Source organism: Heptranchias perlo, chromosome 27, assembly GCF_035084215.1.
Source record: "Heptranchias perlo isolate sHepPer1 chromosome 27, sHepPer1.hap1, whole genome shotgun sequence".
NCBI lineage: Eukaryota > Metazoa > Chordata > Chondrichthyes > Hexanchiformes > Hexanchidae > Heptranchias > Heptranchias perlo.
In genome coordinates, this window is record NC_090351.1 from 28,182,904 (window position 1) to 28,204,940 (window position 22,037).

The window sequence follows — 22,037 nt, forward strand, 5'->3', positions numbered from 1 at the left end:
TTGTGATGTCAGACGCGTAGTTACAGCGCGTCGACTTGTCTTGGGGACGAGTGGTTGTGTTAGCTGGTGGCTGTGGTACAAGTACGTTTCTGTTCTTTCCTTTGCTGTAGCTAAAACCTATATCAAATTTGTGTATGTTATGATTTGAGGTATTGGGGGGGGGGGTAGAAGTAGAGCACGTGGCCACAGGATAGTTGAGCCTGCTCAGCTTTTCCTTTAAGAGAAACTACAATAAATAAAGTTGGGATGGTTGTTGGGGGGGGTGGTCCATCAGGCCGCGGTCACCATTGAGACCTGCTGCGATCATCTCACCGCGCAGTTACTGCAAAAGGGAATCTATCACAGGACCAGAGGCTCTATTCTGGCACGGTTAAAATGCTGTAGGACTTCCATGAGGAGAATGGGGGTAATGGGATGTTTCTGCCGGCCAAGATTGCATAGGGAAAATAGTCCTGTTAAAAAGGGCGTAGACTGCAATATAGAATTGCCTAGAAGGAAGGTGAATAGAAATTTGTGGGGAAAGTGTTGATGGGGTGAAAAATAATTAAATGGGAACAAGGGTCAAAAGTTAACGTGGGCTTTAATTTGTAAGCCCTACGGTAGGATGTTGTGCGTAATGTAGCCTTAAAATCATGCGAATAATATGGTTGTATAGGAATGGTAGGAATAAACAGGGTCAACCATTGCAGCAGTGTACTAAAAGGGATCAAAGCAGGAGCAATATACGTGGTTGCACTGATATACCTACCAATCGTGATTGCAATCCGATAACTGTTAGGCTTTACATGAAAAATATGTGAAATGGGTAAATTTGAAATACCTTTTATAATACACTGCCTATAGTGAATCTTGGTAATTAACAGTAGACTCAATTGAAATGAATGAAGATCAATGAATAATTGACTGTAGTCGCAGATCAGGTCCAACCTGGATATGTCCAAGAAGTGAGATTAAAGATTATATTTTGTTTTATGAAGTTTATCTGAACTTTATGATTGATTACATCCTTGAAACGTTATCTACTGCATTTAAAAAAAACAATGTGCCATTTTAATTGTGTGTGGGAGTTAATTCAGTTTGTCAATTTTTCTGCCAGAAGCAGATGTCTGTGGAGGCACCATATTTGATCACACAGGAAGATTAATGTTTGTGATCTTTCAAATTTATTGAGAAATTCTATAGTCGATTACCAGGGCATCTATGGTCCAGTATGTAGTATAAAGTGGATGATTGGTGAAACAATAACAGCACTATGAATCTCACAGTACTGTAATAATCTTGAGTTTAAATTATTCCTACTGCTAAAGAGAGAACTTGCATTTATATAGTGCCTTTTACGACCTCTGGATGTCTCAAAGCGCTTTACATTGAGTCTACAGCTCAGAAACAGGCCATTTGGCCCAACTGATCTAAGTTGGCGTGTATGCTCCACACGAGCCTTCTCCCTCCCTACTTCATCTATCTGTATCAGCATACCTTTCCCCTTTGTGTGTTTATCTAGCTTCCCCTTAAATGCATCTATACTATTTACCTCAACTATTCCTTGTGGTAGCACTTTTCACATTCTTACTATTCTTTGGGTAAATTATGATGTGGAGATGCCGGTGATGGACTGGGGTTGACAATTGTAAACAATTTTACAACACCAAGTTATAGTCCAGCAATTTTATTTTAAATTCACAAGCTTTCGGAGATTTTCTCTGAGGAAGGAGAAAATCTCCGAAAGCTTGTGAATTTAAAATAAAATTGCTGGACTATAACTTGGTGTTGTAAAATTGTTTACAATTGGGTAAATTAAGTACTTTTGAAGTGTAGTCACTGTTGTAATGTAGGAATCGCAGCAGCCAATTTGCGCACAGCCAGGTCCCACAAGCAGCAACGTGATGACGATCAGATACTCTGTATCATTGATATTGAGGAATAAATGTTGGCCAGGACACCAGAGAGAACCCCCTGCTTTTCTTCAAAATTATGTCCTGGGATCCTTTACGTCCACTTCAGAGGGCAGATGGGGCCTCGGTTTAACGTCTCATCTGAAAGACGGCACCTCTGACAGTACAGCAATCCCTCAGTACTTCCGTGGTGTGTCAGCCTAGATTTTTTTGCTCAAGTCTGGATTGGGACTTGAACCCATAATCTTCTGACTCAGAGGCAAGAGTGCTACCACTGAGCTATGGTTGACACCACTGTTGGTGTTTTCTAATTTGAAGTTGAGTTTATTCAGTTTTGGGGAAAAAATGGTACAACATGGTGACAAAGCCTTATAATCTGACAATGAATTCAAACCCAAGCCTGTATTGAGTTTTTTCACTTTGCAAGCAATTCTGTTTTAGCACACAACTTAGTATTGTATTAAAACAGATTATTGGCATGGCAGAATCCTTTGTACATTTTTGTGTGATACTTTTTTTGTTATTGCAACATTACTTTTTTTGTGAATGTTATTGCAGATTAAATACATGAAAATTGGGTGACTATTCCTAAACTAATCGAGCAGAACTCCTGCTGGTGTGCTGTAGGATAGTGTTGGCCAAAACCTGGGAGCTTGCATAGTACATAATGTGAGGCAAACCAAGAAAATAGTGTTTTTTTTAGCCTCCTTAAATTGTGCAGTACAGATTCCCCCTCTCTTATCTCAGGATATGTTATCCTTTAATTTTATTCTCTCTCTCTCTCCTCTCTTTCCCTCCCCCCCCCCGCCCCCCAACTAATTTTTTTTTATTCTTCATTCATGGGATATGAGCATCGCTGGCGAGGCCAGCACTTATTGCCCATCCCTAATTGCCCTTGAGAAGGTGGTGGTGAGCCGCCTCCTTGAACCGCTGCAGTCCATTTGGTGAAGGTTCTCCCACAGTGCAGTTAGGTAGGGAGTTCAAGAACATAAGAACATAAGAAATAGGAGCAGGAGTAGGCCAATCGGCCCCTCGAGCCTGCTCCGCCATTCAATAAGATCATGGCTGATCTGGTCCTAACCTCAAATCTAAAATCATGTCCAATTTCCTGCCCGCTCCCCGTAACCCCTAATTCCCTTTACTTCTAGGAAACTGTCTATTTCTGTTTTAAATTTATTTAATGATGTAGCTTCCACAGCTTCCTGGGGCAGCAAATTCCACAGACCTACCACCCTCTGAGTGAAGAAGTTTCTCCTCATCTCAGTTTTGAAAGAGCAGCCCCTTATTCTAAGATTATGCCCCCTCGTTCTAGTTTCACCCATCCTTGGGAACATCCTTACCGCATCCACCCGATCAAGCCCCTTCACAATCTTGTATGTTTCAATAAGATCGCCTCTCATTCTTCTGAACTCCAATGAGTAGAGTCCCAATCTACTCAACCTCTCCTCATATGTCCGCCCCCTCATCCCCGGGATTAACCGAGTGAACCTTCTTTGTACTGCCTCGAGAGCAAGTATGTCTTTTCTTAAGTATGGACACCAAAACTGTATGCAGTATTCCAGGTGCGGTCTCACTAATACCTTATATAACTGCAGCAATACCTCCTTGTTTTTGTATTCTATCCCCCTAGCAATAAAAGCCAACATTCCGTTGGCCTTCTTGATCACCTGCTGCACCTGCATACTAACCTTTTGATTTTCTTGCACTATGACCCCCAGATCCCTTTGTACTGCAGTACTTTCCAGTTTCTCGCCATTGAGATAATAACTTGCTCTCCGATTTTTCCTGCCAAAGTGCATAACCTCACATTTTCCAACATTGTATTGCATCTGCCAAATCTCCGCCCACTCACCCAGCCTGTCTATATCCCCTTGTAGGTTTTTTATGTCCTCCTCACTCTCTACTTTCCCTCCCATCTTTGTATCATCTGCAAACTTTGATATGTTACACTCGGTCCCCTCCTCCAAATCGTTAATATAGATTGTAAAGAGTTGGGGACCCAGCACCGACCCCTGCGGAACACCACTGGCTACTGGTTTTGACCCAGCGTCAATTGGTTTTGACCCAGCGACGATGAAGGAACGGCAATATATTTCCAAGTCGGGATGGTGTGTGACTTGGAGGGGAATGTGCAGGTGGTGGTGTTCCCATGTTTTTGCTGCCCTTGTCCTTCTAGGTGGTAGAGGTCATGGGTTTGGGAGGTGCTGTCGAAGAAGCCTTGGTGAGTTGCTGCAGTGCATCCTGTGGATGGTACACACGACAGCCACGGTGTACCGGTGGTGAAGGGAATGAATGTTTAGGGTGGTGGATGGGGTGCCAATCAAGCGGGCTGCTTTGTCTTGGATGGTGTCAAGCTTCTTGTGTTGTTGGAGCTGCACTCATGCAGGCAAGTGGAGAGTATTCCATCACACTCCTGACTTGTGCCTTGTAGATGGTGGAAAGGCTTTGGGGAGTCAGGAGGTGAGTCACTCGCCGCAGAATACCCAGCCTCTGACCTGCCCTTGTAGCCACAGTATTTATGTGGTTGGTACAGTTAAGTTTCTGGTCGATGGTGGGGGATTCGGCGATGGTAATGCTGTTGAATATCATGGGGAGGTGGTTAGACTCTCTCTTGTTGGAGATGGTCATTGCCTGGCTCGAATGTTACTTGCCACTTATCAGCCCAAGCCTGGATGTTGTCCAGGTCTTGCTGTAGCGGGCACGGACTGCTTCATTATATGAGGGGTTGAGAATGGAACTGAACACTGCGCAATCATCAGCGAACATCCCCATTTCTGACCTTATGATGGAGGGAAGGTCATTGATGAAGCAGCTGAAGATGGTTGCGTCTAGGACACTGGCCTGAGGAACTCCTGCAGCAATGTCCTGGAGCTGAGATGACTGGCCTCCAACAACCGCTACCATCTTCCTTTGTGCTAGGTATGACTCCAGCCACTGGAGAGTTTTCCCCCTGATTCCCATTGACTTCAATTTTTCTAGGGCTCCTTGGTGCCACACTCAGTCAAATACTGCCTTGATGTCAAGGGCAGTAACTCTCACCTCACCTCACCTCTGGAATTCAGCTCCTTTGTCCATGTTTGGACCGAGGCTGTAATGAGGTCTGGAGCTGAGTGGTCCTGCGGAACTCAAACTGAACGTCGGTGAGCAGGTTATTGGTGAGTAAGTGCCACTTGATAGCACTATCGACGACACTTTCTATCACTTTGCTGATGATTGAGAGTAGACTGATGGGGCGGTAAATGGCCGGATTGGATTTGTCCTGCTTTTTGTGGACAGGACGTACCTGGGCAATTTTCCACATTGTCGGGTAGATGCCGGTGTTGTAGCTGCACTGGAACAGTTTGGCTAGAGGTACGGCGAGTTCTGGAGCACAAGTCTTCAACACTACAGCCGGGATGTTGTCGGGGTCCATAGTCTTTGCTGTATCCAGTGCACTCAGCTGTTTCTTGATATCACATGGAGTGAATCGAATTGGCTGAAGACTGGCTTCTGTGATGGTGGGGCTATCGGGAGGAGGCCGAGCTGGATCATCCACTCGGCACTTCTGGCTGAAGATGGTTGCAAACACTTCAGTCTTATCTTTTGCACTCACATGCTGGACTCCGCCATCATTGTGGATGGGGATGTTTACAGAGTCTCCTCCTCCCATTAGTTGTTTAATTGTCCACCACCATTCACGACTGGATGTGGTAGGACTACAGAGCTTTGATTTGATCCGTTGGTTGTGGAATCGCTTAGCTCTGTCTGTAGCATGTTGCTTCCGCTGTTTAGCATGTATGTAGCCCTGTGTTGTAGCTTCACCAAGTTGGCACCTCATTTTAGGTACACCTGCTGCTGCTCCTGGCATGCTCTTCTGCACTCCACATTGAACCAGGGTTGATACCCTGGCTTGTTGGTAATGGTGAAGTGAGGAATATGCCGGGCCATGAGGTTATAGATTGTGGTGGAATACAATTCTGCTGCTGATGGCCCACAGCGCCTCACGGATGCCCCGTTTTGAGCTGCTAGATCTGATCTGAATCTATCCCATTTAGCACGGTGATAGTGCCACACAACACATTGGATGGTGTTCTCAATGCGAAGGCGGGACTTCATCTCCACGAGGACTGTGCGATGGTCATTACTACCAATACCGTCATGGACAGATGCATGTGCGACAGGTAGATTGGTCAAGGACAAGGTCAAGTAGGTTTTTCTCTTCTGTTGGTTCGCACACCACCTGCCGCAGGCCCAGTCTGGCAGCTATGTCCTTCAGGACTCGGCCAGCTCGGTCAGTAGTGGTGCTACCGAACCACTCTTGGTGATGGACATTGAAGTCCCCCACCCAGAGTACATTCTGTGCCCTTGCTACCCTCAGTGCTTCCTCCAATTGCTGCTCAACATGAAGGAGGACTCATTCATCAGCTGAGGGAGGGCGGTAGGTGGTAATCAGCAGCAGGTTTTCTTGCCCATGTTTGACCTGAATCCATGAGATTTCATGGGGTCCGGAGTCAACGTTGAGGACTCCCAGGGCCACTCCCTCCTGACTGTATATCACTGTACCGCCACCTCTGGTGGGTCTGTCCTGCCGGTGGGACAGGACATACCCAGGGATGGTGATGGAAGAGTCTGGGACGTTGGCTGAAAGGTATGATTCTGTGAGTATGGCTATGTCAAGCTATTGCTTGACTAGTCTGTGGGAAGCTCTCCCAATTTTGGCACAGGTCCCCAGATGTTAGTGAGGAGGACTTTGCAGGGTCGACTGGGCTTGGTTTGCCTTTGTCGTGTCCGGTACCTAGTGGTCCGATGCTGGGTGGTCCGTCCGGTTTTATTCTTATTATGACTTTTTTTAGCGAGATTGTACAACTGAGTGGCTTGCTGGGCCATTTCAGAGGGCAATTAAGAATCAACCACATTGCTGTGGGTCTGGAGTCACGTATAGGCCAGACCGGGTAAGGACGGCAGGTTTCCTTCCCTAAAGGACATTAGTGAACCAGATGTGTTTTTACGACAATCCGGTAGTTTCACGGCCACCATTGAAACCATTCTTGTGCCGCCTTCCTCTGGGGTGAAGCTGATGCCAGCCCACGGAGTGTTAGCTAGCTAGCTTTTTGTGAGTTCATTCAATGGCGGAGGGACTATACGCTCACAAGCAAAGTTTCGCTTATTCAAAGTTTAATCTCCAAATAAAGTGAAGTACTCACAAATCAAACGAACCTGATTCAGGAAAATGAGGATGTTGACTTAATCAGTGGGTCTTCATGTTGGATTGCATCTAGCACAGAGTCAGTTTCTTGATACTCAAGAACAAATTGTTAATTGAACTTTTCTCTTAGATTTGTCTACCATGATTACTTATTTAAAATGAAACTGTAACCGTAACTAGCAAGTTGGTAGCAGGATTGGGTCCTCACTACTTATTGGGCTGCTACAAGGGGATCAGCCTTGCAGTCCGCGTCTAAGATACAACGCTATACCTTCTCATCTGGGTTGCCACTGTTAGCTAGCTAGCTTTATGTGAGTCAATGATGGTAAGACAATACGCTCACAGGCAAAGTTTTGTTTATTCAAAGTTTAATCTCCAAATAAAGAAAAGTACTTACAAATCAAGTGAACCTGATTCGGGAAAACAAGTTCTATCGCGTATGGTGCTTGAACTCAAAACTTCCCGGGTCGAATTCAAATTCCCATTGCAATTCGCCACCTTTTTATACCTTTCTGAGCTACAAGTTCTGGAGCAAAATATCCATTGATTGACATAGGTGAGGATGATCTCACATTCCACCCTGCTGCTGTTCTCCATTTTCTCACCCCTCTTACCTTGTTTTTCCCAAATTCACCTTCAATTATCAGTCCCTAGTGTCTAATGGTACCTTGTATGGTTTCTCTATCAGAGTCTCAAGCGTGATAAGCAGAGGCCCACTGAAGTATTTCAATCGAGAAGGCAAATGCATGAAACTCTCTACAGTTCTTTAAACTACATATTAATCCTTTCTACCTATGTCTCCTAATAGGAGGAATGCAATCACTCTTGAACTTGACTTGCTGGTTTTCCATAAAAGATCTATCAAAGTTTTTGCCCCAATAAAATAGTGATTTATAAAATACACCACATGAGGGGGAAGTAAACATTGAACATCAATATATATTTCTACTGGTGGGATGTGTTCAAACAACTAATAGAAATAGATATTGCATTGTAATCCCTACCTCAGTATTTACACATTTTAAATTGTCTATTTCTCAGTCTGTTGAAAACACTATTGTTTTGCTACTGTTATTGCTACACTACTTTCATCCTCACAACATCGAAGTTACTGCATTTAGCAGAAAATAACATAAAAATATCAGGGTAACTGGCTTTTTCTTAGTCATTTAGTGAAACAAACTTTTCTTTTTTTTAAAAACTGTTGCCCTTTCTAATTAATCGGGTACGGTAGCATAGTGGTTATGTTACTGGGCTAGTAATCCAGAGGCCTGGACTAAAATCCAGAGTCATGAGTTCAAATCCCACCACGGCAGCTGGCGAATTTAAATTCAATTAATTAAATTCAATTAATTAAATAAAAATCTGGAATTAAAATGCTAGTATCAGTAATGATGGCCATGAAACTACCGGATTGTCGTAAAAACCCATCTGGTTCACTAATGTCCTTTAGGGAAGGAAGCCTGCCGCCCTTACCCGGTCTGGCCTATATGTGACTCCAGACCCACAGCAATGTGGTTGATTCTTAATTGCCCTCTGAAATGGCCTAGCAAGCCACTCAGTTGTAAAATCTCGCTACGAAAAGTCGTAATAAGAATAAAACAGGACGGACCACCCGGCATCGGACCACTAGGCACCGGACACGACAACGACAAAACACCAAGCCCAGTCGACCCTGCAAGGTCCTCCTTACTAACATCTGGGGACTTGTGCCAAAATTGGGAGAGCTGTCCCACAGACTAGTCAAGCAACAGCCTGACATAGCCATACTCACAGAATCATATCTTTCAGCCAACGTCCCAGACTCTTCCATCACCATCCCTGGGTATGTCCTGTCCCACCGGCAGGACAGACCCACCAGAGGTGGCGGTACAGTGATATACAGTCAGGAGGGAGTGGCCCTGGGAGTCCTCAACATTGACTCTGGACCCCATGAAATCTCATGGCATCAGGTCAAACATGGGCAAGGAAACCTCCTGCTGATTACCACCTACCGTCCTCCCTCAGCTGATGAATCAGTCCTCCTCCATGTTGAACACCACTTGGAGGAAGCACTGAGGGTAGCAAGGGCACAAAATGTACTCTGGGTGGGGGACTTCAATGTCCATCACCAAGAGTGGCTCGGTAGCACCACTACTGACCGAGCTGGCCGAGTCCTGAAGGACATAGCTGCTAGACTGGGCCTGCGGCAGGTGGTGAGCGAACCAACACGAGGGAAAAACTTACTTGACCTCGTCCTCACCAATCTACCTGTCGCAAATGCATCTGTCCATGACAGTATTGGTAGGAGTGACCACCGCACAGTCCTCGTGGAGATGAAATCCCATCTTCGCACTGAGGACACCATCCAACGTGTTGTGTGGCACTACCACCGTGCTAAATGGGATAGATTCAGAACAGATCTAGCAGCTCAAAACTGGGCATCCATGAGGCGCTGTGGGCCATCAGCAGCAGCAGAATTGTATTCCAGCACAATCTGTAACCTCATGGCCCGGCATATTCCTCACTCTACCATTACCAACAAGCCAGGGAATCAACCCTGGTTCAATGAGGAGTGTAGAAGAGCATGCCAGGAGCAGCACCAGGCGTACCTAAAAATGAGGTGCCAACCTGGTGAAGCTACAACTCAGGACTACATGCATGCTAAACAGCGGAAGCAACATGCTATAGACAGAGCTAAGCGATTCCACAACCAACGGATCAGATCAAAGCTCTGCAGTCCTGCCACATCCAGTCGTGAATGGTGGTGGACAATTAAACAACTAACGGGAGGAGGAGGCTCTGCAAACATCCCCATTCTCAATGATGGCGGAGTCCAGCACGTGAGTGCAAAAGACAAGGCTGAAGCGTTTGCAACCATCTTCAGCCAGAAGTGCCGAGTGGATAATCCATCTCAGCCTCCTCCCGATATCCCCACCATCACGGAAGCCAGTCTTCGGCCAATTCGATTCACTCCACGTGATATCAAGAAACGGCTGAGTGCACTGGATACAGCAAAGGCTATGGGCCCCGACAACATCCCAGCTGTAGTGCTGAAGGCTTGTGCTCCAGAACTAGCTGCACCTCTAGCCAAGCTGTTCCAGTACAGCTACAACACTGGCATCCACCCGACAATGTGGAAAATTGCCCAGGTATGTCCTGTCCACAAAAAGCAGGACAAATCCAATCCGGCCAATTACCGCCCCATCAGTCTACTCTCAATCATCAGCAAAGTGATGGAAGGTGTCGTCGACAGTGCTATCAAGCGGCACTTACTCACCAATAACCTGCTCACCGATGCTCAGTTTGGGTTCCGCCAGGACCACTCTGCTCCAGACCTCATTACAGCCTTGGTCCAAACATGGACAAAAGAGCTGAATTCCAGAGGTGAGGTGAGAGTGACTGCCCTTGACATCAAGGCAGCATTTGACCGAGTGTGGCACCAAGGAGCCCTAGTAAAATTGAAGTCAATGGGAATCGGGGGGAAAACTCTCCAGTGGCTGGAGTCATACCTAGCACAAAGGAAGATGGTAGTGGTTGTTGGAGGCCAAGCATCTCAGCCCCAGGGCATTGCTGCAGGAGTTCCTCAGGGCAGTTTCCTAGGCCCAACCATCTTCAGCTGCTTCATCAATGACCTTCCCTCCATCATAAGGTCAGAAATGGGGATGTTCGCTGATGACTGCACAGTGTTCAGTTCCATTCGCAACCCCTCAGATAATGAAGCAGTCCGAGCCCGCATGCAGCAAGACCTGGACAACATCCAGGCTTGGGCTGATAAGTGGCAAGTAACATTCGCGCCAGATAAGTGCCAGGCAATGACCATCTCCAATAAGAGAGAGTCTAACCACCTCCCCTTGACATTCAACGGCATTACCATCGCCGAATCCCCCACCATCAACATCCTGGGGGTCACCATTGACCAGAAACTTAACTGGACCAGCCATATAAATACTGTGGCTACGAGAGCAGGTCAGAGGCTGGGTATTCTGCGGCGAGTGACTCACCTCCTGACTCCCCAAAGCCTTTCCACCATCTACAAGGCACAAGTCAGGAGTGTGATGGAATACTCTCCACTTGCCTGGATGAGTGCAGCTCCAACAACACTCAAGAAGCTCGACACCATCCAAGATAAAGCAGCCCGCTTGATTGGCACCCCATCCACCACCCTAAACATTCACTCCCTTCACCACCGGCGCACTGTGGCTGCAGTGTGCACCATCCACAGGATGCACTGCAGCAACTCGCCAAGGCTTCTTCGACAGCACCTCCCAAACCCGCGACCTCTACCATCTAGAAGGACAAGGGCAGCAGGCGCATGGGAACAACACCACCTGCACGTTCCCCTCCAAGTCACACACCATCCCGACTTGGAAATATATCGCCGTTCCTTCATTGTCGCTGGGTCAAAATCCTGGAACTCCCTTCCTAACAGCACTGTGGGAGAACCGTCACCACACGGACTGCAGCGGTTCAAGAAGGCGGCTCACCACCACCTTCTCAAGGGCAATTAGGAATGGGCAATAAATGCCGGCCTTGCCAGCGACGCCCACATCCCGTGAACGAATAAAAAAAAATTGCCCCAAAACAGACATCCTTCAAGTTGCTGCACAGTTATTGCTCACCTTCATGATTGGCCAGATCAACTGTAAGAGACAAATTTCCGTACATATTACACAATTTTTTAAGAAAAGGAAAGTTTCTGCTTTTCTTAGAACCCCATGTAACTTATTTCTATGAATTTATTGCTGTAGCATTGTGGTCGATTTTCATCTCAGCAGCAGGGAGGCTCAGATGATTTTCATGGCAGGGTTTCATTAGCATCCTGCTTGCTGAATTCCCAATCCCAATCCCAACCAAATGGGCCTCAGCACATGGTAAGTGGCTGCGGAGGGCCAGGTTGGTGGAGGAGGGGAAGCCCAGAGCAGTAGAGGCCCAAGGTTTCCTTGTGGGGCCTGGAGGAGCACTCCTGCTCCTCCTGGCCCACAAGGAACCTTACAAAAAAATGTTTAAACTTACCTTACTGGGCCTCTTGTTCCTGGCAGGTTTGCATTTGGGTAAAAATAGCAGTTGTGCCCCAATTACATCATCGGAGCCCAATCTGCATTTTTAAAAAGGATCCCACTGGCTTTGGGCGGGTGTCCGTCACCTGCAATTTAAATTGCAGTTGGCCAGATCGCGGCAGGAACTATATGGGTAAATCCCCCTCTCCATTGTAACTGCCCTCTCACCCAATTTCTGCTGGGTAGGGAGCTAAGATTTTTCCCATTCTCTCATCTGAAATGAACAGGGAACAATGAAATGACCAGTTTATCCTACAAACAAGCTAACTTTGTCTTTTGAGTTATAAAGTTTTTTTCTTGTGGCATTAGCTTGGTTTTCTAATGTATCCCCAATGCATCATCTATCTGTCTTTTCTATATCTTGTTTAAACATTTTGGCCCAGAATTTGCTGGCACAATAACGACGAGTTTAGTGGCGCTCCCGGTGTTAATGTGTAAATCGTGCAGCAATTCGTGGCAAGGAAGAAATACCCTGTGAATTGCTGGACGATTTGCACCGCATCGCTGTTAACCTCACAAAAATGGCAGCTTGCCCTCAACCTCCCCATGAGCAAAATTTGGTTGTTTACATGTATCATCAGAAAATCTGGCAAGTGGATTATTTCATTTCTGGTAATGATGAACCCAAAGGATAATTGGGGTTACTTAACATGTAGTGTGGTGTAGTATAATAGCTTCGAGATTATTTTCCAGTGTCTAATTCATATAGTATAGATGTGTAGAATATCAAAAGAAAATAAAGATCATATCAAGAAGTTATTGGAAAAGCATGTTATAGAGATGGATATTTCATTGCACAGTGTCAATAATTCATAATCTCCTTTTAGAGTACAATGCTGCGTTTACGATGTAAAGCAAAGAATGGAACCCACCTGATGCAAGGGCTGACTTCAGTGTCCAGTGTCCAAGAATTGAAAGATAAAGTGGAAGAACTAACTGGAATTCCATGTGCACTGCAGAAAATCATGGTGGGATTTCCTCCATCCTGCCTAGATCTCCGTAATGGAGAAATACCTCTCAAAGATTATCCTATCAAATCTGGTAAGTGTATTGAGGGCATAGTGTAGAGAGGAAGAATGAAAATTCAGTCCTTCTGAAAGTAATTACCCAAAGCTATTTAGCTGCAAGTGCCTAAGATTGCAACGTTATCAACAAAGACAGGGGTTTTGTAAAAAATCTGAAAAAAGATACTATAATTAATTATACCCACAGATAAGGTTCTTAAACCAAAATCTGAAACTGGTCAGTTTTAAATTTTAAAAAATTATTTTGCTTTTTTTTAAAATAGCACTTGCCTTTGCATAGTGAGAGCCATTTTTATGAAATCAGATTCTAATTTCCTCCCTCTCCCTCCACAAATTGGGGTCTCTGTGCTGTGAAGACCATGCATATATCATGAGCCAGGGTTGATTGATTATAGATTGCTAACCTGGATTTTCACTAGATTGTTAGGGAACAAGGAGACATTTCACAGAATCTTATCTTAGAAGCTAGAACTGTACTAATTCATCTCTCCAATGATAGATAAAATTGGCATGTCCTGTTTGGACAGAATAGGCATGATTTTCTTCCTTGGTTTCCTATTTTATGGTGGAATCAATTCTACTATCTTGTGATTGTGTTGCTAGCAATCTGTAATTTTATTTTAAAAATCAAATTATTTTGCATCAGCATAGCACTCCTCCTACCCTGCCGTTTTAAATGTGGGTGGATTGAATAGGTCAGCAGCTTCATATTCCTCCCTACTTGTAGCCTGATACAATTTCATAAGCTGCTCACAAGACCAGTACGATGACTCACTACTCTTTGACCAACAGAATTAGAAGTACACGAGGTTAATTCTAATAGCTTGTTTGGTATGAATAGCATATTTGATGAATCTGATGTTCATGTGTCCTATCTTGTGAAACTATCTCATTCATACAAAGAGCAGGTAAGCAGAAATTGGCCACCATTGCTAGTCAATCATTTCTTCTGTTTTAGAGTTGACTTGCTCTTCCGTACACACATTTTACCCTTGCGTTTGTTTTGGTCTATCCATACTACAGAAAGATCAGACAACAAAATCTCAATGAAAAATAAATATATTCACTGGAAAAAGACACAATCACAGTTTAAATCATATGGTTCAATCGGGAAAGCTGGGTATCCATTTGCTAGTAGCAATTGCATCTGCCACTGCCAGAAAAAATATCTAAAAAGGCTCAAAGTTCCAACTATGTATTTGTTACAAAGAATAAGACTGGAATTTGTTCTAAGGATTAAATAGTACCAAGGTCAGATGACATTGGCAAATTGCTGCAGCTTAGCTCTTGCAGTTTGATATTTAAAGCCATCCTTGCAACTCTTTCCAGTCAATGTGTTATTTCATTTCTAATGCTATTGCATTAGTTTGGGAAATCCAATTCTATTTCCAAGGAGATGTCACCAGAGACAAATCAACACTTTGATTTATTATTTTAATATCCTATTGTTAGAACAAATTCTAATGAGTTACAGACAATCCCAAGTAGGCTTGTGTTCTTTTGAGCAACTTTCTGTGATAGTTGAATATTTTTTTTTCTGGTACAGAACACAAGTAGCAATCTCCAGGCAGGCTTTGTTTGCTAGTTACTGATCCAAAAACATGACATACAATTGTGTTTTCCAGAATTTTGGATGTTTCTGTACCTGATTCTTACTGTTGCATGATATTTGACAATGAAAGGATAAATTTCATTCAGTTGCCCACTAAGTAAGTAGTGATTTTTACTTTTTTTTGATTATTATTGCTATTGATGACCCTTAAAGAAATTAGATGCTTAATTATGCACACCACAGTCTCTACAAGCTTGTGAACCACAGTGTTCCTGGAGTGGTGAAAGCTGGACAGTTTTTTTTTCCTCCCCTCCCCTCCCCACTGACTCATGCTGGGGTATGGTTCTATAGGTGCTGCTGCCCACTGGAACCATTCCCAAGTAATAAGTCATCGTTGCCTGGGAGTCCAGACAGTGAACGGTGGAGGGCATAATAGATGGGCCTGATCCTATTGACGCACATGCAATTTCCACCAGCAACTGGATAGTGGCCTGCGATAGAAACCATGGATGACAAGCCACTTCTCCCTCCTCTTTTGCCCCTTCTTCCCTCCCTTGACTGTGTCACTGCCACCCTGACTGAGATCAGTAGACCTAGCACAGACCAGTGATCAAACCTGGGCCTTCCTAATTTGTATGATTCAGACCACTGAGTCTTTGGAGGAGATTATTATCAGTAATTTGCAAAAGCAAAAAAAACTCTGGGTCCACTCGGGCTATGCATTTAAGCATTACTTAATTAGATGTATTAAAAACTATTAGTTCATGTTCTGTGATGTTGCTCATCAATTGGTGTGGACCAGGCCAGTCTCCAAACACTGTTTACAAATAATAAATGAAATAAATTAGAACAAAAAAAGCACAACCTCAAGTCCATTCATTTGTAAACAAGGGCGAAGCCATTGTTATCGGTCCCTGCTATGAATTCAGTTCCCTAGCCATCAACTCCATCTCTCTCCCTGGCCACTGTCTGAGGCTGAACCAGACAGTTCGCAACTTTGGTGTCCTATTTGACCCTGAGATGAGCCTACTTCCACCTCCGTAACATCACATGTCTCCGCCCTGCCTTAGGTTATCTGCTGCTGAAAGCCTCATCCATGCCTTTGTTAACTCTAGATTTGACTATTCCAAAGCTCTCCTGGCCGCCCTCCCATCTTCCACCCTCCATAAACTTGAGCTCATCCAAAACTCCACTGCCCATATCCTAACTTGCACCAAGTCCCATTCACCCATCACCCCAATGCTCACTGACCTACATTGGCTCCCAGTCCGGGAATGCCGCGATTTTTAAAATTCTCATCCTTGTTTTCAAATCCCTCCATGGCCTCGCCCCTCCCTATCTCTGTAACCTCCTCCAGCCTTACACCCTCTGAGATCTCTGCACTCCTCCAGTTATTGCCTCTTGCGCATTCCCGATTTCAATCGCTCCACCGTTGGCGGCCGTGCCTTCAGCTGCCTAGGTCCTAAGCTCTGGAATTCCCTCCCTAAACCTCTCCACCTCTTTACACCTTTAAGACACTCCTTAAAACTACCACTTTGACCAAGCTTTTGGTTACCTGTCCTAATATCATCTTATGTGGCTTGGTGTCAAATTTTGTTTGATAACACTCCTGTGAAGCACCTTGGAACGTTTTACTACATTAAAGGCACTATATAAATGCAAGTTGTTGTTGTACCTTCTGTTCCTGGAGAGTTTTTCTACACATTGCAAATGGCTGGCATTGTTTCTTTGTACTATTTTTAGGTGTGATACAAAAATTTATATTAGGCAGTGTGTGACATCTGAAACGTGATTAACAGGAAGTGCACACATACACAAAGTATATATCAATAATGCATGTGTAACTGTAAGATAAATTGGGTTGTGAACCATGCTAAATATCTTAATTCTATGCAAAAGTTCCTGAATTACAAAAATCTGTTCAAGTAGTCACTGCAAAATTTTGCATAATCTGCTTGATGCCAATGCTCACAAGCTGTCATAATCTGCAAGTAAATTGTAGAGAGCTAGATTATTTACGAGTATGCTTTGCTAATTTAAAGTTGTTGTAGATACCATTTAAAATTATATTTTTTTCTTTGCATTTGTGTATTTTCTATTTTTGTGTAAATGGTGAGTACTAAGCTAATGATTGTGACTCCTTTAAATATTTAGTGACAGTAACCCTTGAACCAATTTTGAAGTAGGATAGTAGGTTGCATTAAACGTATTAGTATCTTTTTCTTACAGGAGATACTTTGATTGTGGAAGAGGAAAGAGATACATTGAAGACCCAAGCCTCTGTGTCAAAGTTTGGTGCTAAAGGTTCAGATAAGGATACTTTCCCACTGCTGACCCGGCATGTTGTCCCTGCAGATAATTCATGTCTCTTCACGAGCATCCACTATGTGGTAGAAGGAGGTATTTGTGAGCCAACCTGCGCTCCAGAAATGCGGAACCTGATAGCACAGATTGTGGCAAGTGACCCTGACTCATATACAGAAGCTGTACTTGGAAAAAGTAATTGGGACTACTGCAACTGGATTCGACAGAATGACACGTGGGGAGGAGCCATTGAAATTTCCATTCTATCCAAGTTTTACCAGTGTGAGATCTGTGTAGTGGACACACAAACTGTCAGAGTAGACAGGTTTGGGGAGGATATAGGCTACACCAAACGTGTCCTTCTGATTTACGATGGGATCCATTACGATCCCTTAAAACGACAGTTTGAAGATTCTGAAACACCCGCACAAACCATCTTCTCCACAGCTGATGATGTCGTGCTTGCTCAGGCACTGGAGTTGGCAGATGAAGCTAGAAGAAAACGTCAATTTACTGATCTGAACAGATTCACACTGCGATGCATAGTCTGCCAAAAGGGGCTGGTGGGTCAGGTAGAGGCTAGGGAACATGCTAAAGAGACTGGACACACCAACTTTGGAGAGGTGTGATGGCCAGAATAATGTTATCTACCTCGCATTCCTAGAATGTACTGGGATAATTAATTAATCTTTAGGAATGAAATGGAATTTTATGGAGTTTATTTACCGTGGGATGATTAAACCATGAGCTGATCAAATTTCTGGTTGTTTGAAAAGGTTGGCCCTCATTCTTAAACTCCTGTTTACATAGTATAAATTGCATTAGACCTCACTCATTCTAATTTATTATATTTAACAAAAGATGTATGTCTTAATAGTTACAGAAAATATTAAAATCTCATTTCATATTTATAAAAATTACTTTACTCAATAAAGAGTATTAGCTCAATGAGAATTTTGGGCACTAATTTAGAGTTCATCAATGGTTTCTCGAAGTCTTAAATTTGGATTGTTTTTCCTTCCACATAGCTGAATACATGTACAAGTGTCATGCATATTTGGAAAGTATTTTTTATTGCAGAATAACTATGTAGAAAAATTAGCTATAAGCCTATTGGAAGCACTTCTAATTTGTTGTGAATATTCATTTTAGAGGATTCTTGAGATTTTAAATAATCCCATCCCTCCACAATCCAAGCTCTGCCTTAAAGTAACAAATGCCTTTTTTGTGTTTTAGTAACAGTTTTGTGATCAGCTCATGGAAATCCACAGGCACATCCTTAAACAACTACCTTGATCCCTGACTTGTGTCGACAAGCTCAGGTGTACTTGTAATCTTTTTAAATTCATCATTCAGTTGGGTCATCACTATTCAGGCATTCTCCCAATAACTTGCACTGCTAGCAAAAAGGGTGTTTCCATGAGCAGGCTGAGACTCATATAAAAAGGGTGCAGATTTCAGTTCATATGTGTTGTGTATGGGATAGTGTATCACAGGACTAACAATTATCCCCTTAACCACAGTATAATGCAACTGAGACCTCATGAGATGCCCACCACATTCTTTTGTCTACTCCAAACACAATAGATACTATACTGTCAGACTGCTGCACTCAGGCTAAAACTAATGGATTTGTTTTCAATTAAGATGACTACACAGAAGCATGATGTGGAGATGCCAGTGATGGACTGGGGTGGACAAATGTAAGGAGTTGTACAACACCAGGTTATAGTCCAACAGCTTTATTTGAAATCACAAGCTTTCGGAGCTTTGCTCCTTCGAGCAAAGCTCCGAAAGCTTGTGATTTCAAATAAAGCTGTTGGACTATAACCTGGTGTTGTACAACTCCTTACATTTACACAGAAGTAGAAAGACACAGCAAGTTATTGATGGTACAGATACCTAGAAAATTAATAAAGATGAAGTCCACAAGCAGTTAAAATATCTGATAATCCCCAAGGAAACAGTCTTTCATAGATTTCCAGATGTGAAGTTTGTACATAGCAACATAGAAATCTCATTGCCTACGTGGAGCTGAAGTAACAATTCTTGAAGTTAAACTTGAAGGTATGACAAAAAGCAGGTCCATAGATGTTTCAGTCCAGAGGCTCTAAATAAAGAGCTATCAATTAATCAAGTTCAAAGACACAATGGTGCCTCCTATGCATAGAATCACTTGACAAGCTGCATATGTATTAGTGCTTTTTCTATGTATAATTTAATTAGCACTTAGGCCAAAGCATCTGTATACTGGCTGATCTGTAAAACTAAGATCCTTCCTGCATTTTGTAGACTGCTGGGCTTTGCTTTCCATCTTAAAGATTAGTAAGGAAAGATTAAAATTGTGGATGAATCATTATGTATTGGTCGCTCTCAGACACAGACAAAGAAATGCTTTTAAAGATGCTATCTAAAGCTAACATTTAATTCACATTTACTCTAAAGTCATGAAAATGTTCTATTTGATGCAGGACCAAATCTGTTTTAATCATGATCATGATTTCTTGTACTTGGTATGCTAGCATCTGAAAGAAATATCAGCATTGTGCCATTTGAATGCTATGTACTGTAGGTCTTTGTAATATTTGTGGCTATTATGTTTAACATTTTTTAAATGACATGCATGCATTTTAAAGGAACAGTAAAGGATTGAGAAAAATCAGTGATATTATCATCGTAGCAAACTTAAATTTTATTATTTTTACAGTTCTACCTTATCTGTCCAGTTTCTAAATCATTTTCATTTCTGAAGCTTTATTTAGAATTTAGCTTGGTCTCTAAGTTGAATCAACTGCAAGTGAACAAATCAATCAGATGTGATGGGTCATTTAACAAATGTTACTTTTAACCACTTGTTCTGGTGCTACTTCTGGCATATGGACAACAGCTGTTCTTGATGTGCCATCTTCATTACTGCAAGGTCTGCAAGACATGTTTTTTTTTTCTATAGAGCACAATGAAATAATTTTGCATCTGGTACTAATAATTTGTATTGCTAATTTTAAGTAAAATATGTGAAAACCGTGTTATAAAAATTGCAATGTAAATGTAGCAACATGCCAAATATGAACATTTCATAGCAGAGGGTTATTATGGTAATTTGTTAACCCAGCAAAATGAATGCTGATTGTGCTGGGAAATAGATCACTTTTATATTTCAAGCCCCACTGTCATCAACAAGCACTCCTAGCTCAAGTATAATGTGCTTAGATACAGAGTAATACTCCCTTTACTCTGTTGCAATAATGTGCCTTATCCCAAACTCAGAAGAACATATTGTGCTGCATCTCAGAAGAACATATTGTGTATTGCTTTCCATTTCCCACCGATCGCCAAGTTAGTATCAGATTAAAAGCAGTTTTTCACTGTAGATCCTCATCCAAAAGGAACTGGATTGAGTTAGTCCAAACCTATTTCACATAGCCAACAGATTGAAGAGACTCATCTCATCAGTGTGGGTTGGAGATGAAAAGCCAGGTTATGTTTCTGTGCCTGTTCACTCTTTGCAGTAATGTTTTTACTGCCTAAAAACATGCCATCTGTGCCTCTTTGAAATACTTCATATAGGGCCATAGAAGTTTACAATACATAAGGAGACCATTTGTCCCATTGTGTCTTTGGCTCTTTGCTGATCAATCCAAAACTAATCACATTGTCCTGCTCTCACTTTTTCCTTAAACGATAAAATGATCTATCCCTCAACTATTCTGCAAATAGCTCGCCTCACTCTCTTAGTGATAGTTTTAAATTGATGAGCCTTCATCACTGACTTCCCAACCCAAGGAATTAAACTTTCTCTCTTCACCTGTTAAATTCCTTAATCATTTTATAACCCTTATAGGTTTCTCTGCTACAGTGGAAATAGTCCAAGTATTTTGAGTGTCGTCTCATAATTAGAGTTTCTCATCCCTAGAATCAGAATCTGAACAATTTATGATTTAAAAAAGATGAGGATTGAAAATTGCTAAATAAATTATTGAATTGTTAACGTTTCAATTGGTAGCATAAATTGCACCCAAAGTCACAGGACTCCTTTACTATGCATTTTGCAAACAACTGCAATACTGCTAAGAGCCTGCTAGTGGCATCCTGAACTTGTAGAAGTCATTTTTTAAGAGCACCATCAATACGTTTTGTGGCACTAGGGCTTAATACCAAGTCACATTTTGCGGCGGTTAGGGGGGCTGCGGGGGTGGAGGTTGACTTTTGCATACTCAGTGGATTTTTTTCAGCTACTTGGGATTAATCAGTTTTCGGTTATGTACAGACTTTTTGATCCATTCATTAAATCCTATTCAACATAAGAGACTCAAATTTATTTGAATTAATTTAGTAGTACAGCTGCTTATTGATCAGCTAAAAATAAAAGTGATCCAGACTAATTTGGCCTCATTCAGTGCTGACGTTTACATGATGCCCCAATATCTTAGAGACTATACTGCCTTTTTCAGTATTTCATTGTAAGGTAAAATATTCTGTTACAACAGTAATACATGCTTCAAAATTTCAGTGGACTAGCCAGAATGAGCTCTGGGGGAAATAGAGAAAGCTTCTTTGCTTTTTAATGGTATGTAATTACAAGATAACATGGGTAGGATCTACATTGTAATAGGGATAGTTGCCAAAGTTCTTTTGTACTCTTAATCCTGCAGAGATCACGTTTTAGTTTGGGTTATTCTAACTGATGCAACCAGATGTGTTCTGCAAGGTTTGACCATCAGCTGAAGAGCCAAAATGTGAGCTAATATTTGTCTGTCATGAATTCCATGCTTCACAGCCCCAGACGGTGAGAAGGTCTCCTTTTTTAATTGAAGCTCAATCACTTAAACTTGGTCATTCACTCTCCAGATGCACAGTAAATGTGAATTTTTGGCACAGGCATACTTTGAATACAATATATTACTTTAATATATATGTTGCTGATAAGGCAATGGCTAAATTCCAATTTTAAACATTCCAATTGCCTGTAGATATTTTTTGTGTAATATGTGGAAACATATAAAAATAAATCTCTGGATTAGTCAATTGGAATACCTTAGT

General features: G+C 42.6%; 1 protein-coding gene across 1 annotated transcript; it reads left to right on the forward strand.

The window, feature by feature from the left end:
• The first annotated feature begins 15 nt into the window (after nt 1-15).
• yod1 (YOD1 deubiquitinase) lies at nt 16-17,900 on the forward strand. Its single transcript, XM_068007839.1, has 3 exons — nt 16-81; nt 12,944-13,157; nt 16,923-17,900. Exons 2-3 carry the CDS (start codon nt 12,950-12,952, stop codon nt 17,624-17,626), a joined length of 912 nt encoding a protein of 303 aa, XP_067863940.1. The 5' UTR covers nt 16-81; nt 12,944-12,949; the 3' UTR covers nt 17,627-17,900.
• The last annotated feature ends 4,137 nt before the right edge of the window (nt 17,901-22,037 follow it).